This window comes from Pelodiscus sinensis, chromosome 3, assembly GCF_052426305.1.
Source record: "Pelodiscus sinensis isolate ZL-2025 chromosome 3, ASM5242630v1, whole genome shotgun sequence".
NCBI lineage: Eukaryota > Metazoa > Chordata > Testudines > Trionychidae > Pelodiscus > Pelodiscus sinensis.
In genome coordinates, this window is record NC_143054.1 from 93,855,759 (window position 1) to 93,875,126 (window position 19,368).

General features: G+C 39.1%; 1 protein-coding gene across 5 annotated transcripts in view; it reads left to right on the top strand.

The window, feature by feature from the left end:
- Positions 1–19,368, top strand: part of LAMA2 (laminin subunit alpha 2) — a 503,865-nt gene that overhangs the window by 209,407 nt on the left and 275,090 nt on the right. For all 5 annotated transcript variants that reach the window (XM_075924139.2, XM_075924141.2, XM_075924140.2 and 2 more), the window contains exons 5-9: positions 2,924–3,103; positions 6,229–6,318; positions 7,626–7,743; positions 10,233–10,411; positions 13,387–13,486. In XM_075924139.2, the coding sequence (XP_075780254.2) occupies positions 2,924–3,103; positions 6,229–6,318; positions 7,626–7,743; positions 10,233–10,411; positions 13,387–13,486 (667 nt within the window). The remainder of the gene's footprint in view (positions 1–2,923; positions 3,104–6,228; positions 6,319–7,625; positions 7,744–10,232; positions 10,412–13,386; positions 13,487–19,368) is intronic.

The window sequence follows — 19,368 nt, forward strand, 5'->3', positions numbered from 1 at the left end:
AAGACCAAATTTTTTGGTCTACTTCAGTATTGTCCAGCATACCATAGTGCTTTCAGTAAGTGCTTGAATTTGAAAAAAAAAAAAAAGAAAAAGAAAAAAAAGAATGTATGCTCTTGAAAAAACACTAAAATCTTATTATGAAAGTGTTTAATTGAAACAATATTTTAACAGTCAAAAGCTGAAACTTCTTTTTTAAAATGCATATTTAAATGAGTCATAGTTAAAATTCTAGCTTCATATTCCTGACTTAGTGGTAAATATTTCCTAGGTACTTTTAGTTCCTTCGTGTTCCCTTCTAAGAAGTAGGAACATTTTAGCCTGCACTATTAATGGAGAGTCTAAAATGTTTCATGGGGGAAATGTATGATTTATTCACAAATGCTGAAAAGAAGGAGAAATTATTTGGATAATTACATTTTGCCTATCTAAAATTTCTGTTACACATTCAGTTTGATAAAATACTCATCTATTCTCCTAAACCAAGAAGTAGTCTTGGAGTACCCTGTTTAACAGGTACAGGTTGTACCTCCCTTACCCGGCATGAACCATAGATGTTCCTACACCACAGAGCCCAAGAACAAGGACGTCTGGTGGCAGGGCAGGAGTGAGCTTGGGGGTACCAGCAGTCCAGTGTGTGTGGAGAAGGGGAAGGAGGGGGCAGCACAGAGGGATTTCTGGCCCCAGTAGCAGCCAGGGAGCTCTGGCCCTGGTCCTCCGCCCCAGCCCTGGCTGTGTAGTTCCAGCCCCAGCTGTGGAGCCAGGTGGCTGCTGAGCTGTACCCTGGCTGCGGAGCTCCAGTCCCTGCCACCAAGCTCTGCGCTGCCACCAAGCTCTGGCCGTGGCACACCGCAGCATCAAGAGAGCCCCAGGGGGCTGGGGCAGCAGCAGGGGCAGGCAGGAGCCCTAGCCCAATGGCAGCACAGGCCAGAGGGAAGGGTCTTTCCCTGGTCCGGCAAATCCCCTTGTTCAGGACTAGTCAGGTCCCAAGAGTGCTAGACTGGCGAGGTTCAACCTGTACTACACTTCACCAAAGAGATGGCTACATTTCCGCAATTATATAGATTTAAAATTGGATTATACAGTAGTTAATGATCATTCTGTATGAAAGACACTGTAAAAATGGAAATCATTACTGTTACAGCATTATCCTTGCCAAAGAGATGGGTTGCTGGCAGATAGTTGCCAGCTATAATGGTTCAGGGGCAGGTTGCATCTGTAATCTTTCCTCCTGTCTCTCCTGTAGGAACTTTTTCCAAGTGTGACAGGCCTCTACCTGCACTCTTCTCACAAGGCTACACCTCCCACCCCCTATTCCTAGCATACTGTCAAAGTTAGAAGCTGAGTAGAGTCTTATACAGCCCCTTTGCAGCTCCTCTCAAGAGTATTCCTCAAGTGACAGGTTCTTGCTACCTTCACTGCTCTCTGGGTGATATCCCACAGTTTTATCACTTTCTGACTAGATATCAGGGTGTCTTTCCAAATGTGTTACCATGACAACAGGGCCAACTGTTTTGACACTTGTAAGACATTTCCCTATGGGAGCTTGTGACCAGAGATTGATTAAAGTGACGCAGCAAAAGAAATGTTTTGTTTGTTTACCCCAAAATACATAGAAAGCAGAGAGAAGTATTTAAACAACAAAAGTCTAAAGATATCTGGTCTCACCTAAACTTTTTCTCTCATCAAACAGGGTTGTTTTTTGGTAGTTGCTCTTAGCCCAGCTACCTTCTCTGCTGAGTTGGAAAAGCCACACTGTTCCTTGCAGTTCTTTCTCTCTTTCTCTCTCATGTTCATGTCTGTCTCCTGTTCCCAGCTGCTGCCTGCTCAGATCTCCTTTCTGTCTAGGTCAGGCTCTCTCAGTTTAAGGCCCCTTTGATCATAAGTTCAGAACTGGGTAAAATTAACCTTTTAGCATGCTTGAGCAAAAAAAGTGGGGCTTTACCTACTAATAGGTCCCTCATCGTTTTCATAAAAGTATTGATATTCTCTCTGGTGGTAACTGATCTTGGTCATTATATGACAGGACCCTTGGATTTAATTCAATTCAGTCAGACATGATTATATCAATTGGGTGAATTCAGGTGAATACGACAGTCAGAAAAATAATACAGATAACTCCTTTTTTAAAGCAACTGCTCAGGCCAACAAAAAACAAAACTCTTGTCTCACAGGACTATAGGCAGAAGTTGTTGCTTCATTGATCTGCCTCAAATAAAGTGTGTGTGGGAAGGAGAAAACTCTAACTTTTAAAACAGGAAGTCAGGAGTGGAGCTTGGATCTAGCCTGTAACACTTCGGGCAATCTAGTTTACCCTGTCATGACCACTTTACTACAATTCCTTCATTGTCCACAACAGCCCTGCATATTCAATCTGGGACCTGAAAATGGGGTCATGTTCTTTCATCAGCTGGTAATAGAATCATAGAATGTAGTTTCTGGAAGGGGCCCTAAGAAATCATCTAATAAAGATACAACAGACCATAGAGTAAAAGGGTTTGGTTTGCCACAAAGTGCTCAAGCATGTTTTTTTATTACATGCAATGTTTTCTTCTGGCAAAACTTTTCCCAGAACACATCTCTTGTAATTCTTTTTCTTAAATGTTTTGCTCTATGACTTAATAGGTCAGTCTAGAACACGGTAATCTATCTGCATTAGGTTTGGACATCTTATTATTTATGATTTATGTATTGGTTGGGGCCAGGTGTGCTAAAAGCTGTTCAATATACAATAAATCCGTCTTTTGAGAGTAAGGGGATATTTGCTTTCTAAAAAAGAAAGTATTTGAAATAGTACATGCTCACCTGGCTCCTCAGTCTGAAAAAATACACGCACACCTGGTTTGACATCATAACAATGACATTTACTGGCATCTTCACAAGTAATGTTCATTTAACCTGATCATTTCAATAATTCTGTCCTTAGATTCATACGTCACTGATCAATGGACGCCCAAGTGCTGATGATCCTTCCCGAGAACTGCTGGAATTCACTTCAGCTCGCTTTATTCGACTGAGATTTCAGAGGATACGTACACTGAATGCTGATTTAATGAGGTTTGCACACAAAGATCCCAATGAAATTGACCACATAGTTACAAGGAGGGTAAGTTCTAGCAAAGACACAAAACGATATAATAGATTCTGAACTGTCCTCAATAATATTGTACCTACCTTCGATCACCACAGGAAATCTTAGAAGAATATGAATAGCTTCTGTTAGCTGTCAGACTCGCAGTGGCAGATAAATGGTTCTCCCTTCTTCAGTCTTTTGTTTACGCCTTAGCAGAAGGGAATGTTTGTTTATATTTTCTGTTTAATGATGTTATTAAAGTGAAGAACCAGTAGCAGTGCTGGCATGAGCACTTTAATACAAGAGAGCTCTTTTATTGTTATTATTCATGTTAGTTTTAAAACATATTTTAGTGCATAAGAAAAAAGGGAGTGCCATGCTTTCATTCTCATCTCTGCACAGTTTTGTGTTTTGCTCTATATGTTGTCATTTTGAAGACATATCCCATTTGGTAGCTAATGTTTCAAGACTTGGTCTGCTGTGTCTCTGGTGCTTTTAGGAAATGTCCCAGCTGTGTGAGCACTGGCTAGCAAAGAGGCAAACTAGGCAATTTGGAGGGGAGGGAAAGAAGCATGGAATCATTCTTGGAGAGGGGGGGAATAAACCTCGTAAAATCACTGAGGTCAAAAGCCCTTCTTCAGTTATTGAAAATATATCTTTAAGGTGGATTTTTCCATTGCCATGAATGTTATTTTTAATACGGGTTTAACCTCTCTGGTTCAGCAACATATGTTGTCTGGCGGGGTAATGGGTGTTTCTGGGTGAGAGAGTCCCAGCAGCTGGGAGTGGGGACCAGTTGGGAGTCTGGCAACAGAAGGGCCAGCAGCCAGGAGTCCAGCCAGGGCCAGGAGTAGAGCTGGTTCAGTGGCCAGGGGACCAGCAGATGAGAGCAGAACTGGTCTGGCAGTCAGGAGGCCAGCAATCTGGAGCCCGGTCAAGGCTGGCAGTGGAGCTGGTCCAGCTGCCTGGGGGCTAACAGCTGGAAGTGGAGCCAGGCAGATGTCTAGGGGGCCAATAGTCAGGAGGCCATGGCCAGGAATGGAGCTAGGCTAGGAGCAGACCCAGGTCAGCAGCTGGAGTGCAGGGAGCAGAGCATGGTGGCTGGGGCCAGCAACTGTGTCCATGGTCATGAGGGGAGCCTGGGAGCCAAGGCCGGTAGCCAGGAGGGGAGTCAGGCTGGGAGGATGGCAAGAGCATGGAGGCTGGCAACAGCAGGGCGGAATTGACCATTCCTGGTCCAGCAAACTCCCTAGTTCAGGACTGGTCAGGTCCCAAGGGTGTGAACCAAAGAGGTACAACTTCTAGTTCTTAATTCTGGACAATAATATTCTGGAGTCTAATTGCTCATATCTCAAAACAGGACACTTAGCTGATCTGAACTAGGCAGGCTTGACAAGAGAATCATCTAGTTTTTTGAAATGTTGAAAATAACCCAAAATGGCAAGGGTAGTGAAGACTAGAGAAAAATGTGAAGCACTTTGGTGGATTCATAAACAAAGTAAATGAATAGTAAACAAGATGGCAGTTAAAATTGGCTGTTGACAATGGACAATAATGAAAAGTAGGAGGAATAATTTGAATTTCTTGTGTATTTTGCTTTTTTTTAAATTAACTGTAACCATTCATGAAAAAGGTATTGCAATAACTCAGTGAAAAAGCTCTGTTCAAGATGCACCAGTGGTTTTAAAAAATGTTAAAATGGAAACTAATATTGAAATAATTATAATACCTTTATGTAAATAGTGGTATGTCCTCATCTGGAGAACAGTGTTCCTTTCTGATCCCTCCTCACAAAAATGATGTGGTAGAAATCTAAAGTGTGCAGAGGCAGGCAATGACAGGTATCAGAGGAATGTGAATACTTCCATCTCAGGAAAAACTGAAAAGATTGGGAGCGTTCAGCTTAGTTAGGGGATATTTTCAGTTCGATTAGGCTGCAGGCAAGGTCCCTGCCAAGCCAGACCTTGTCTTCAGTCTTCAATGCTACTACCAATTATATTTTCCACTGTGATGTGCATCTGGGGGTCTTAGTTTGGGAGCTGTAAGGCCAGCCACAAACCTCTCCCATATAAAAGCTGTTTCAGGCCTACTGAAGCATATTTATTTGAAGAGTCTTGCAGTCGTTCTTTCACCATCATGGATATACTGCTTGTTTTTGTCTGGGCTGTTTATCCCATGAGGAAATGAATAGTCAGTGCGTGGACTGACAGGTCACAATGTGGCACATTAATCAGGATAGGAAAATCTCCCTTCTCCTTGTCCCTATTTCCTATCATGTCAATCTGCAAACTAGCAGGAAATTTTAAATCTATATCTCACTGATCAGGTCATGCTGAACCGGTACCTTATTGAGATGACCAAATTAATTTCATAATATTTGTTCATAAAAGGTTCTTCCTTTAACACAATAGTATGTATTTGCCAAATAATTTTGTACTATTACTATTAGTGTACTTTCACCATGTGCTCTGAGCTTTCCTTCTTCACAGGATAAGGTCCACAAACAGTAGACTTCCGATAATCCGGAACCTATGGAACCTAGGTGGTGCCGGATTATCAGATATGCCGGACTATCAGGAGGTACTATAAGGTGGTTATATATATACTGTATACATTATATACCATATATAAAGTGTTCTTAACCCTTTTTATTGTACATACTGTATACAGTATACTGTAATGTTTTAGTTTTTTTAAGCCTTTTTTACCCTTTTTGCTCAGTTCAGCTGCTGCCGCTGTTACCTTGTGACTCATTTTTTGCCGAAGCTCACTCACTAGGCTCTTGCCATTTTGATGCCGGACTATCAGGAGTGCCGGACTATTGGATGCCGGACTATTGGAGTTTTACTGTATATGGCTACTCATTTTATATTGTGAATATTTAGCCTTTATTTGTTCTGTATCTGCTGGCTGTATGTGAGCTGTGAGCCAGTTCTATGCTGACTTCAGTGGAGCAATGCCACTTTACACCAGCAGAGAATTTGATCCTCTTTCTTTTTCTCTGAGGCTTGAAACTGATGTTCAGGAAGCAGTTATCTACCTTTCCACCTGTTGTATTTGTAAGAGACAAAAATGAAATAAAATCAGCACTTTCTCAGTACTTGGGCACCTGCAGCTTGCAATCCACTTAGCAATTCCTCGTTTGTTTTGTCTTACAGTATTACTATTCTATAAAAGATATATCTGTTGGAGGCATGTGTATCTGTTCTGGCCATGCAAGAGCTTGTCCTTTGGATCCAGCAACTAACGTATGTATATTTCTAGGCCCTTGTTCTTGGCATAAGTCAGGAGGCCACTGGCAAAAAATATTCCCCACTGGCAAAGTTTTGTGAATTGATGTCTGTTTCCCACTTAACTAATACAAACCAAACCTGTGCCAAGGCAAAAAAATGTTGACACTATTGAAAACTGGATAGACTTTGAAATCCACCATCGGAGTAACAGTGAAAAATTTCCTTAAAAAAATGGCTTTAAATACATCCATTCATTCTGGAAACGCTCCAACTCTGACAGGAAGTTGCATGAGTTAGCCTTAGAGACTGAACATCCTAAGTCAGTCTTTCTGTTCCTTCCATAGCATTAATCATGATTCTTCTTAAACAAACAAACATCACCATTTTAATGGACACCTGTAAATAAATGATGGAATATTTTCCATGTCAGAAACAATAACTGAATGGGAACTGAGTCTGTCTGAAAAATCACGAGGCGGTTATAATTTCTTCTTCTATGTTTTTAGCTTTCCACTCAAGTTTAATTGAATCAGAACATAATCAAATAAGGACTTCAGTTTAAGACTGATTCTTTAGCTTCTTCCAAACTGCATACACATTAACACTGACATGAAATTATTTAATGTATCTAAATTACTTGTAGCATGCAATAGTGTGAGATCACACCATGCTTTCACTTATGGAGCGGTCCTGTAGAATTTTATAGAAAATAATAATCTTTCTGTGGGATACTGAGCCATCTTGTGGGTTTTATACTTATAGGATTTTTTTATCTTAAGTCCTACAGAATAAATGATGACCTGTTTCTGCAGTTATTCTCAAAGAACAGTTGTCAGATTACAATCATAACCTTGGAACTATGCCTTTCCATTGGGCTTGCCTTGAAAGAATGGTGATAACATTGCAGAACCAGAAATAGTTCCTCAGATAATTCTGTTTGGATGTACTGCCTGTGCAACACAGGAAAGGATTTTGGGGGGTGACGTATCTTTTTATGCAAATATTCATAATCTAAATGTTGTTAAAACTATAATTCAGAAAAAAAATGAAATACACATGGAATCCAGGGTAGAGCACTTTGCTTGCAATAATTTACATAAATATATTGCTTGAAAGGGACAGGTCTGAAATATTTAAGATAATTATAAAAATATGAGTAGATTTTAAAGGCTCATTGAAGAAAACAGGATAATTTAATAAAAGCAGTCAGTCATAGGTAGGTTGGTTTGCATGTATTCTCCATCATCCTCAGAGCTTTTCTCTGTTTTATTCTAACACCATGCTGTATTAAGATTTTGTTGTCTTTTTTTAATGTGAATTAGAGATCTACTTGTGAATGTGAGCACAACACATGTGGGGAAAGTTGTGATCATTGCTGTCCTGGATTTCATCAAAAGCCCTGGCGAGCTGGGACATTCCTGGTCAAGTCTGAGTGTGAAGGTAAGTTACAAAAAAGTGAAGCAAAAAATAAAAGCTCTAGCTTAATTCCTGCTCAGCATTGAGTAGTATTTAGCCCTTAAACCTCTGCAGAACTCATTTAACTTCAAAATAATGCCAATTATTGTAAATGTAACCACATGTTAGTTCACATCCACTATGCAATTTTTTTTTTGCCATTTAATAAAAACACATGGTTGAAAATGTTTCCATGAAATAGATTTCCTCTGAAAAATGGAATTTTGTCAAAATTAAAACCTTTTGAGAGAATATGTCAATTCTGATGAAATTTTCAATAGGCAAATATCAAAACAATTTGTTTTGACTTTCTCTTTTTTTGATAAAGTAAAAATGGTTAATACAACTGATTTCATTTTGACTATTTATATATTTCTATGTAATAGATTAGATGAATATTTATATAAGGTGTTTCAATATTATCTAAATGAAAAAATTGTGTTTCCAAAGATTTTTTTTTCTAAATTTACATTTTATAGAAAATACTGATATTCAATTTTTTTGTTCTGATTTGGAATGAAAGCAGAGTTCAAAAAGCTGGAATTTCTCCTATCTCTAATAGTAATAGTAAACACTAATGTTAACAAATTACCTTAATTTCTGAACCTATTAAAAAGTAGTGCAACTGTACATGAATGCTCATATAGCTACAGGAGTGCAGACGCATTCATTCTAATACCTTTTGCCATGTTTTAAGTGTAGCACAGTATCTAATGAGTGAAAATGAGCCCACAGGGCCTGCTCCAAAGCATGCTGAAGTCAGTGGAAAGACTCCCTCTGATTTCAATGGGCTTTGTATCAGGGATTCCTATTTATTAAAATTTGGAAATGATAATTACCAAAATTCTATATTCATACAAACCAGGCACCAAACTTGCTTATATCACATTAGAAGTTGGCCATCGAGCTTGACTTAAGTTCAGCCTAAGATTCAGAATTTGAGACCAAATGATGGTGAAAAAATTAATTCACTAGTGCTAAAATCGTGTAGGCTATTTTATGCATTTTAATAGTGGAAATTGCATTACATGAACCAGTATATTGTCCTCTTCTAATTTTGGATCCAGCCTGAAACAAAAGCCAAAGGGGACAATTTTACATCTGAGGATTCATATAAGAACTAGGGGCCGCCAAATGAAATTTAAAAGGAGCAGGTTCAAAACAAATAAAAGAAAGTTCTTCTTCACATAGCACATAGTCAATCTGTGGAACTCCTTGCCTGAGGAGGTTGTGTAGGTTAGGACTATAACAGGGTTTAAAAGAGAACTAGATAAATTCATGGAGGTTAAGTCCATAAATGGCTATTAGCCAGTATACATAAGGAATGGTGTCCCTAGGCTCTGTTTGTCAGAGGGTGGAGATGGATGGCAGGAGAGAGATCGTTTGATCATTACCTGTTCAATTCACTCCCTCTGGGACACATGGCATTGGACACTGTCAGACAGGGTACTGGGCTGGATGAACCTTTGGTCTGAGCCAGTATGGCCATTCTTATGTTCTTACGATTCAGATCTGAACTGCCCTGAAATTAGAAGGCATTTGGATTCAAAGTTTTTGTTTCACCATCTCCCGTATGTCTTATTTGTAGATGAAGTACTTTCATTAAGCTTCCTGTTTAGCTTTGGTGAATATTAAAGTGGCTAATCATTTTAACTTTTCAATATATTCTTTGTAGTCCTTGTATCTTCTTGTGTCTTGTACTATATAACTTCCTCATGAACAAAATGTACATTCAGCATGGGATCACCAATTTCCAGCATATATTTTTTTTTAAAAAAGAGCTTTTAGGGATTTTTCCCAAGACAAAACACCCAGGCTATATCAAGACTGGAGACTTCTTTTGGAAGAAGCTTTTCTGGAAAAGATCTTCCAAAAAAACTTCTTCCAAAAGAGAGCATCCTCACTGCCAAAGCACATAGAAAGAAAGAATCTATTCACTGTGGATGCTCTCTCTCATTTAAACTGTGATTACTATGGACGGAGTGGCCACTAGGGCACCTATGCGTTTTCAAAACTCTTTCCTCTTCTTTCGAAAGAACTCCCTCTTCCCCATCCACACACACCTTTTTCCAAAAGAGCTCTTTCAGAAAAAGGCTTCTTCCTTGTAGAAAGAAGTTTATCAATGTCAGAAAAACCTCTCTGTTTTTTCCGAAAGAACGCGATTGCAGTGGGGACGTAAGTGAAGTTTTTTCAGAAAAATGGCCGTTGTTGTGAAAGAAACTCTGTAGTGTAGAGTTAGCCCAAGAAACAACTATTATATGAAGCAACTCCAGGCACCATTTGTGAGTCGGTCTTATTATTTTTAAAAATTGAAGAAGTGGTAAACTCATGAGTAAGTGTGCTATTTGTTTCAATGTTCGTGACACAGATGTCAAAATGATGTAAGAATATTGTTAATATTTCAGTAAAAATGTTATTTCTGCATGTCTATAGCCTGTATGTTATGCTTGCTATTATAGTTGTCTCTTTTTCAGAATGCAATTGTCATGGGAAGACTAAGGAATGTTATTATGATCAGAATGTTGCAGACAGAAATCAAAGTTTGAATATCCACGGAGAATACAATGGGGGTGGAGTGTGTATTAATTGTACACATAACACTGCAGGCATAAACTGTGAGACCTGCACTGATGGCTACTTCAGGCCAAAAGGGGTAAAGTATGCTTTACTGTCACTTCTGTGTTGTTCAAGAAATCACTTCTGTGTGGGGCGTTAGTTATTAAATACAAAAGACACACTTTTGATTGCCGTTTTATGGAGGTTAAGTTGTAATTCTGATACTAGTTGCTTTTCACAGCTGGAAATCTGTAAAGTAGATGTTCACAGGAATATGAAAGCAAATTGTGTTGATATGAAGAAATGTACTTAAGGTCAGGGCCTCCAGCTAGTATTTCAGTTTGAATTAAAGGAGGATGCAAGCCTGTAAACATGGCTTTTCCATCGGTAGAAAATTTCAATGTACACTCTGAAAAAACAGAAATATTGCTGTAGTTGCTCAAGGTGGAGGGGAAAGTCAGAGAAAGGAGAATCTAAAATTTGTTTATGCTCTTTAAATATAATGTAGTAGTACTTCTAAGTCTATCTGTTACCATGACCTGATCTGTACCATGCCTGGCCAAAATGTAGATGCAAATCAGACATAGTTAACAAAATTCAACACTATATCCTGAAGATACCTTCCAATCAGTACAGAAAGATGTGGTCTGTGAAAGCACTACACTAAATCTCAGAAGGCAATGCTCCATCTTGGTCTGAACTGAGGTCATGAGAAGAAGCATGACATACTGGGATCCATTATCTGCATAGGCTGTGACTCTATATTAAAGATCTGGAGAGCTACTCTCTATTCTGTTTAGTGTGCCTCTTGGTTCCTGAAGGTCCTTGGCACATTATCTATACAGCCCTCAGTTGCCCAAAGATTGGCCACTGGACATGGTTGTTCTTTCCTCTACTACCATGCAGTCTTAAATGAAAAAAAAAATTCCCCCTATGTAGCAAGTTTGAACTTTGTCTTCAAAGGATATAGAAGAAAGAGTTTTGGTCTCTTAGCAGCAGCTGGATGGTAAAACTGACTTTGGAGCAAAATTCAATCAATCATCCAACTACAAATATATGTCCACAAACAATTGTGAGTGTAGAAAATTTGGACAAGCATCTGAAAATAACAGTAGGAAGGCCAGGCTTTTGAAAATATAGGGCTAAGTGACTTGTCCAAGGTCGCAAAGAAAGAGTGTGGTCAGCATGAGAACAGAACTCTCACCTCCCAAGTCATATTTTCAGAAGTGCATCAATGACATATAGGAGCACAAATTCCATTGACTGTCCATAGGAATTGTCATCCTATGTCACTTAGGTGCTTTTGAAAATACCACTCTAACTTCTTTGATGTAACCATGGGATTATTCTTTCTTCCTAGTAATGGAAAAAAAGACTGTGAAAACATTCTCAAGGTTTAGTATGATTTTGGCAGCTTTCCATGTTCAGAGATGCTGGGTTATTAATGGTAAAAATACTGAATCTTAAAATAAGGATGAGTATATCAGGCTTCAATGTGTACTTTGTTCCCTGAACTTTTGAAGATCAGGCACAGAATGGAAGTGTTAAAGAATTTTTACAACCAATACGGTAGTTTTTTATTGCTTGTGCCCAGTTCATCGAGCAACAGGACTACGTAGAGCTCAAGTGACCTTATGGACACTTGAACAGCTACATGGGGTCCCAAGATGATGGAATACTCACCTTCCATATAAATCCTCTGCTGCTTACTGGAAAAAACAGAATTATGGAATTGGGGCATCTACATCAGTGTTTTTCAACCAATGGTACAAGTACCCTTAGGGATACTCGAGAGAAGTCGTGGGGTACGTCAACACAACAGAAATTTGAAGAAAACTGAATTTTTGTTTTAAGCTTTACAGCACTTTATTATTTTTGTACTTTTTACACCCTAAAATTTCATTGCCAGCCTGGCTACGATTAAGTTGTTTAAACAAATGTGTTGCAAAGATAGAAAAAAATTTTATGTGTCTGAAAACTGTAGGTACTAGGAGTACTTATTTCTTTTAAAGGGGGTACTTTATAATTTTTAAAGGGGTACTTTATTAAAAAAGAAGTTGAGAAACTCTGATCTAGATTTCTCTGCACTTTTTACATTTTGGTTCCTTTACTAAGATGAAAAAAGTGAAGGTGAAAGCAAATTGTTGAATTGTGTAGTGTTCCCTTTTTTTCATGAATCCTGTAGTTTAATTATTGTGTTTCACTCATCTTGGACAGTGTAACAGAACTTCTCCTCTTACAATAACTTTCACTCCATACTTGTTATTCGTTATCACAATGATGCAGAATTTAGGTACTAGAAACCCAAAGACACTAAAACAAAGGCATTCTTTCACTTTCTGTAATTAAAAAAACAATAAAACATTTCTGATATTAGTTTATATACAACTGTTTTTCTTTAACTAAATTTGGGGCCTTCATTAATGGAGCGTCTCTTTGGTAAAAAATTGCTAAGATTAGCACAAATACCAAATTAATAGATTGAAAGAACAATGGTGTTTCAAATTTTTTTTTAAAACAATGGTGTTTCAGATTTTTTAAAACAAATAAATAAACAAATCCTAAACACTTTGGCTAAATCTAGACTGGCATGATTTTCCGGAAATGCTTTTAACGGAAAGGTTTTCCGTTAAAAGCATTTTCGGAATAGAGTGTCTAGAATTGCATGGACTCTTTTCCGCAAAAGCACTTTTTGCGGAAAAGCATCCCTGGCCAATCTAGACGCTTTTTTGCAGAAAACAAATCTCAGCTGTCTATACTGGCCCTTTTGCGCAAAAGGGACTTTTGCCCGAACGGGAGCAGCATAGTATTTATGCAAAAAGCACTGATTTCTTACAGTAGGAAGTCAGTGCCTTTGTGGAAGTTCAAGCGGCCAGTGTAGACAGCTGGCAAGTTTTTCCGGAAAAGTGGCCGATTTTCCGGAAAAACTGGCCTGTCTAGACACAGCCAGTATGATTCAATCCTGACTTGTTTGTTCATGTTTAATTTAAGTGGGCACTTCTAATTTTTAGAAAGTAAGATTTAGCTTGGAAACTCACTGGGGTTTATGGTACTTTTTTTAATTTCTGGTAGGTGTTACCAGATGACCCTAATCCATGTCGACCATGTTCCTGTGATCCAGTTGGGTCTTTACATGCTACTTGTGTCAAGGATGAGAAACATGCTGGAAGAGGTGAGTTCCTGACAGTTAGATTACAGTGTTAAACGTGTACAACATTGTTAAAATGAAAACTGAATCATCTCCCCTCACAGAACCAGCTCTTATGAAGTACAACCTCACAGCAAACCACTGCTAATTCATTCACATAGCCTTTAATCTACCTGTGCTCTCATTGCATTCTCCCATATTGTCTTAGTTTTTCAGCCTGCAGTCATACGCATGTTGGGAAGTATATTCCCAATTGAATTTATTTATGTTGGCTTTTCTCATTATTCCTTGAGTTCTTAAATGCGGTAGATACTGGCATTCTCTCTCTCTCTCTCTCTCTTTTTCTCTCTCTCTCTCTCACACACACACTCTCTCTCTCTCTCTCCCTCTTTCTTCCCCCCCCCCTCCAAACTCAGCCTCTAGCATATCTCCTTGTTCCTTTGGGAAGTAACATGCATTTATGAAGCATACAGCATGAAGTGGCATCCTTGTAAAGGATTTTCTAGTTTTCTTGCCAAAAGCAAAGAGCTTTCTTTAAGAGACAGAGATTAAAATAAAGCAGAACCTTAATCTTATCCTCCCTTTTCTTCTGAGTGCCTATTATGCATTTTGAAAACTAGGGATACTCCCTTTGAAAAGTGTCACATTTACCTACCATCTCTATTATAACTCTAGGATTACAAACTCTTCACTTTAGTTTCCCTATAAGATCTATCTCCAGATAGTAAGCATGTTGCTTCCTTGTAGTTTAGACGATGCTTTTTTGTTGTAGACATTTGGTTGGGGTACAGCAAAACTACAAGGTCAGCTTTTAAAAGATTTTTCAAATTAGGCTAATTATACACCATTTATAAAAGATACTTTAGTGATCTTTTTATTAAGTAAATCAATGACACATAAAAGAAGCACAGCAGAGCTGTAAATACAGAGCTCAGAGGTACAAAATCTACTATGCCCACCATGTACTGATTACATCAATTAAATAATGGGATTAAAGATTCTAGATAGAATGACAGAGCCTGATTAATACAGAAGGAGAAGGAACAGTATATCACACAGATTAACAGGATACTGTCTAGAAGCTGAAGAGAACATGACTCGCAGGGTTAGAAAAGATACAGCAAGACAATGTGATATCTTTCGCAAACCTATGTGTAAGAATGCACAGGTTATAGATGAAGGACTTAAAAAACTAAAGGCTACTTTCATGCTATTAAAAGAGATATGTTTTATTCAAACATCCGCTACTGCTGATGTTCAATTTCCATAGTAAAATAATGAGGCTATCAGTCTGAGGGAAGAAGGCCTTAATTAAAGAAATGTGCCACACATGCATGCATGTCTGTGGGTTGCTGTCAGTTACAGTGCAGTTTATTTCTCATATCTACTGACCTAACCACGGTAGGAGGCATTCTACAGGGTTTTGTATTATGAAGAGCAAGGTGTCACAGCATTTTAAACGTGCTTGAAAGTAATTGTGTCCTCCATGTGTTTCTTAAAACCTTGTCGTTCCTTACTTTTGTGATTTTTGTCCTTTCCTGGTTCTTCTTCTGCTTCTACAATCATTCCAGCTCTGGTTCTTCTGATAAATTCTCCTGGTCCCCTTTTCATCTTCCTGACGGTGTCAACAGTGAGGCTGACAGCCACCATGGGCTTGGGGCAAGGTGGGAGGGGCCCCGACTCCACACACCCTGAAGAAGTGGGGTTGAGGAGCAAAAAGGGTGTGGCTTAGCAAAGTCAAAACTGCAAGGAGCAGTTCAAAGGGGGCTGGGGTAGCAGTAAAGGTGGCTGGAAGCTCCAGCCCCTTTGAAACGCCAGGCCCCATGCAATTGGCCTCTTCCTCGCTCCTGTTGGCGGGCTTCGGTATCCTGCAGCACTTCAATCTTGGGCCACTCCTCATCTTTCTCCACAGTTTTTCTCCTGTGTTTATTCAATTCCATATTTTAATGTCTCTACTTATTATCTGCCTGGATGTCTTGACATTTTTCTCTCTTCACAACATTAAACCTTTTCTCAAGGCCCTTATAATCCCATAGTTTACCAAAATCACTTCCTTTCTGGCAATCCTGTTCTGTTACATCTGTGTTAGAACACTCTTTTTGTTTCTTTGCTGGCTTTGTCTTCTTTGCCATGTCAGATATAGGCTTCTTTTCCTAACCTTTCAGATCTGTAATGCCTCTTTCCTTCCCTACTTACCTGTTCTTGTTTCTTGCCATATTGACCTCTGAAACACTATTCTGCCAGTGATGCCAGCCTCAGTTGTCTATATCGCCAACAAACTTCTCCAGGCATTTTTTTAATTCCAGCCTTCATGAAAATAAAAAAAGAGAGTCCTTTAAAAAGTTCAAAGTTGGTCAAATTTCAAAGGATGAATATAAAAAATAACCACAAGTAAGGACAAAATTAGAAAGGCCAAGGCACAAAAGGAGCTCAAACAAGCTAGAGACATTAAAGAGTAAAAAGAAAACACTCTACAAATACACTAGTATCAGGAGGAAAACTAAGGACAGGGTAATCCCATAACTCAATGTGTGGGGAAGTAATAACAGAAATTGTGGAAATGGCAGAGGTGTTTATGACTTGGATAAAGGCAAATGTAATGCTTGCCCATCTATAAAAAAAAAAGAAGGAGGAGAATCTGGGGAACTACAGACTGGTCAGCCTCACCTCAGTCCCTGGAATCAGGCTATCCCCTATCAGTCATGGAAAGGATCCTCAAGGAATCCATTTCGAAGCACTTTGAAGAGAAGTGATCAGGAATAGTCAACATGAATTCACCAAGGGAAAATCATACCTAACCATCCTGATTACTTTCAGTGATGAAGTAACTTGCTCTGTGGATATGGGGAAGGTGATATACCTTGACATTAGCAAAGCTTTTGACATGGTTTCCCACGGAATTCTTGGCAGCAAGTTAAAGAAGTATGGGTTGGGTGAATGGGACGGTAAGGTAGAAAGAAAGCTGGCTAGATGGTTAGGCTCAACATGAAGTGATCAATGGCTCCATATCTGGTTGGCATAGAGTACTCCAGTACTCCAGTGGTCAGAGTACTGGAGTACTCTATGTGGTCAGTTTTAGGGAAGGTTTTGTTCAACAACTTTATTAATGACCTGGATGGGGGGATGGATTGCACCCTCAGCAAGTTTGCAGATGACACTAAGGCTACGTCTAGATTGCATTGCTTTTCCAGGATACCAGAGATGTGCTTTTCCAATTTTTTTTTTGAAAAAGCAGAGGCGCTCTTTCGCCATCTCTGTAAACCTTGTTCTATGAAGAATAAGGGATGTGTCAAAAGAGCACTTTTTTCATAATTGGGCACCGTGTAGATATGCCAAATTTTGAAAAGCTTCTTTTGAAAGTAGATCAGAAAAAGATACACAAATGGCATTTATTTTCCTGATTTAACTTTTCAGTGTAGATCTAGCCTAAGATAGGGGGTGAGGTACGTATGCTGGAAGGTAGGGATAGGATCTGGAGTGACCTGGACAAATTGGAGGATTGGGCCAAAAGAAATCTGGTGAGGTTCAACAAGGACAAGTACAGTGTCTTGCACTTGGAATGGAAGATTCACAAGCACTGCTACAGGCTGGAGACTGATTGGGGAAGCAATTCTGCAGAAAAGGACCTAGGAATTACAGTGGATGAGAAGCTGGATATGAATCAACTGCGTGCCATTATAGCCAAGAAGGCTAACAGCATATTGGAGTGCATTAGGAGGAGCATTGCTAGCAGATCTAGGGAAGTGATTATTCCCCTCATTCACCACTGGTGAGGCCACATCTGGAGTATTGTGTCCAATTTTGGCCTGCCCATTACAGAAAGGATGTGGACACACTGGAGAAAACCCCGCACACGATAACAAAAATGTTTAAGGAGCTGGAGCATGATTTATGAGGAGAGACTGAGGGATTTGGCCTTATTTACTTTACAGAAGAGAAGAGTAAAGTGGGATTTGATAGCAGCCTTCAACTACCTGAAAGAGGATGGAGAGAGGCTATTCTCAACGGTGACAGAAGACAGAATGAGGAGCAATCAACTCAAGTTGTAGTGGGGGAGGTCTAGGTTGAATTTTAGGAAAAATGTTCACTAGAAGGGTGGTAAAGCATTGAAATTGGTTACCTAAGTAGATGGTGGAATCTCCATCCCTAGAGGTTTTTAAGTTCTAGCTTGACAAAGCCTGGCTTGGATTGTTAATTGGGATTGGTCCTACAGGATTTTAGCAGGGGATTGGACTCAATGACCTCAACCCTACGAATCTATGACTTCTTTGTTTTGGTTTTCACAAAGTAGGTTGGTAGCGATTGGACATCTAACATAGTGAATGCTAGTTAAAATGAGGTAGAATCAGAAGAGGCTAAAATAGGAAAAGAACAAGTTAAAAATTACTTAGACAAGTATGTCTTCACCAAGCCCTGATGAAGTGCATCCTAGAATACTCAAGGAGCTGACTGAGAAGATATCTGAGCCATTAGCTAATATCTTTGAGAAGTCATGGAAGACAGGAGAGATTCCAGAAGACTTGAAAGGAGAAAATATAGTGCAAATTATAAAAAGTGAAATAAGGACAACTCGGAATTACAGATCAGTCAGCTTAACTTCTGAACCTGGAAAGTTAATGGAGAATAGTCAATCAATCTGCAAACATCTAGAATATGATGAAGTGATAACTAACAGCATGGATCTATCAAGAACAAATCATGTCAAACCAACCTGATAACTTTTTTTGACAGCGTAACAAGCTTTGTGGATAGGGAGGAAGTGGTAGAAATGGTATATCTTGAATATGGTAAAACTTTTGATACTATCTCACATGACCTTCTCATAAACAAACTAGGGAAATATAACCTAGATGGAGCTACTGTAAGATGGGTACAAAACTGGTTGGAAAAGCATTCCCAGAGAGTGGGAATCTATGGTTCTGGATACCATATTTCCAGGAAGGATGTGAACAAATTGGAGAGAGTCCAAAGAAAGCACAAGACCTAGGAGGAAAATTTGAAAGAATTGGATTTGTTTAGTCTTGAAAAGTGATAACTGCTTTGAAGTATGTAAAAGCTTATTACAAAGAGGAAGAAGAAAAACTGTATTTTTTTAAAACCTCTGAGGATAGGACAAGAAGCAATGGCCTTAAATTGCAGAAAGGGCAGTTTAGGTTGGGCATTAGGAAAAACTTCTAACTGTCAAGGTAGTTAAGAACTGAAATAAATTGTCTAGGGAAGTTGTGGAATCTCCATCGATGGAGATTTTTAAAAGCAGGTTAGACAAACACCTGTCAGAAATGGTCTAGATAATATTTCATCCTATCATGAGTTCATGGGACTGGACTAGATGACCTCTTGAGGTCCCTTCCAATTCTGTGAATCACAGAATACCCTTCTTGAAGCAGTCCATGAAGAAGGACAAGAACACCATCTCTGACAAAGTCTGTAAAACCACTCTTCCTTCCTACCAGAAGTCCCTCCACAGGATACTTTTCTACTCTTATGCCTGTAGGAAAGGACAATTTGTGATGGCAGGCTGGAGAGTCAGTAAGGGAATTCTGATTGTCTGTCTGTCTGTCTATAAAAAACAGCAAACACAAAACCATTAAACTGTGTATACAACTAGGTTACATAACCACATATCAGGTCCTTCTCCTTGTTTTTAAAATTACAGACTAATGCAGCTACACCTTGAAACTATTACCTGTAGTTATTCATTACTCTTACTTGCCTATTGTCTTAAACTGTAAACAGTGGTGGTGCTGCTGTTGTTAAAGCCTTAGAAGTCTAGTTTGGCAGTCTCTTTTGATGATAACAGTCCAATGTAACTGTCAATTCCATGTGGCATTTGGGATTTAGCTAGAGCCAGAAGGGGTGTGGTGTCATCTGGGCTCCTCTCTTTCTGACCTATTCTGATCAGGACA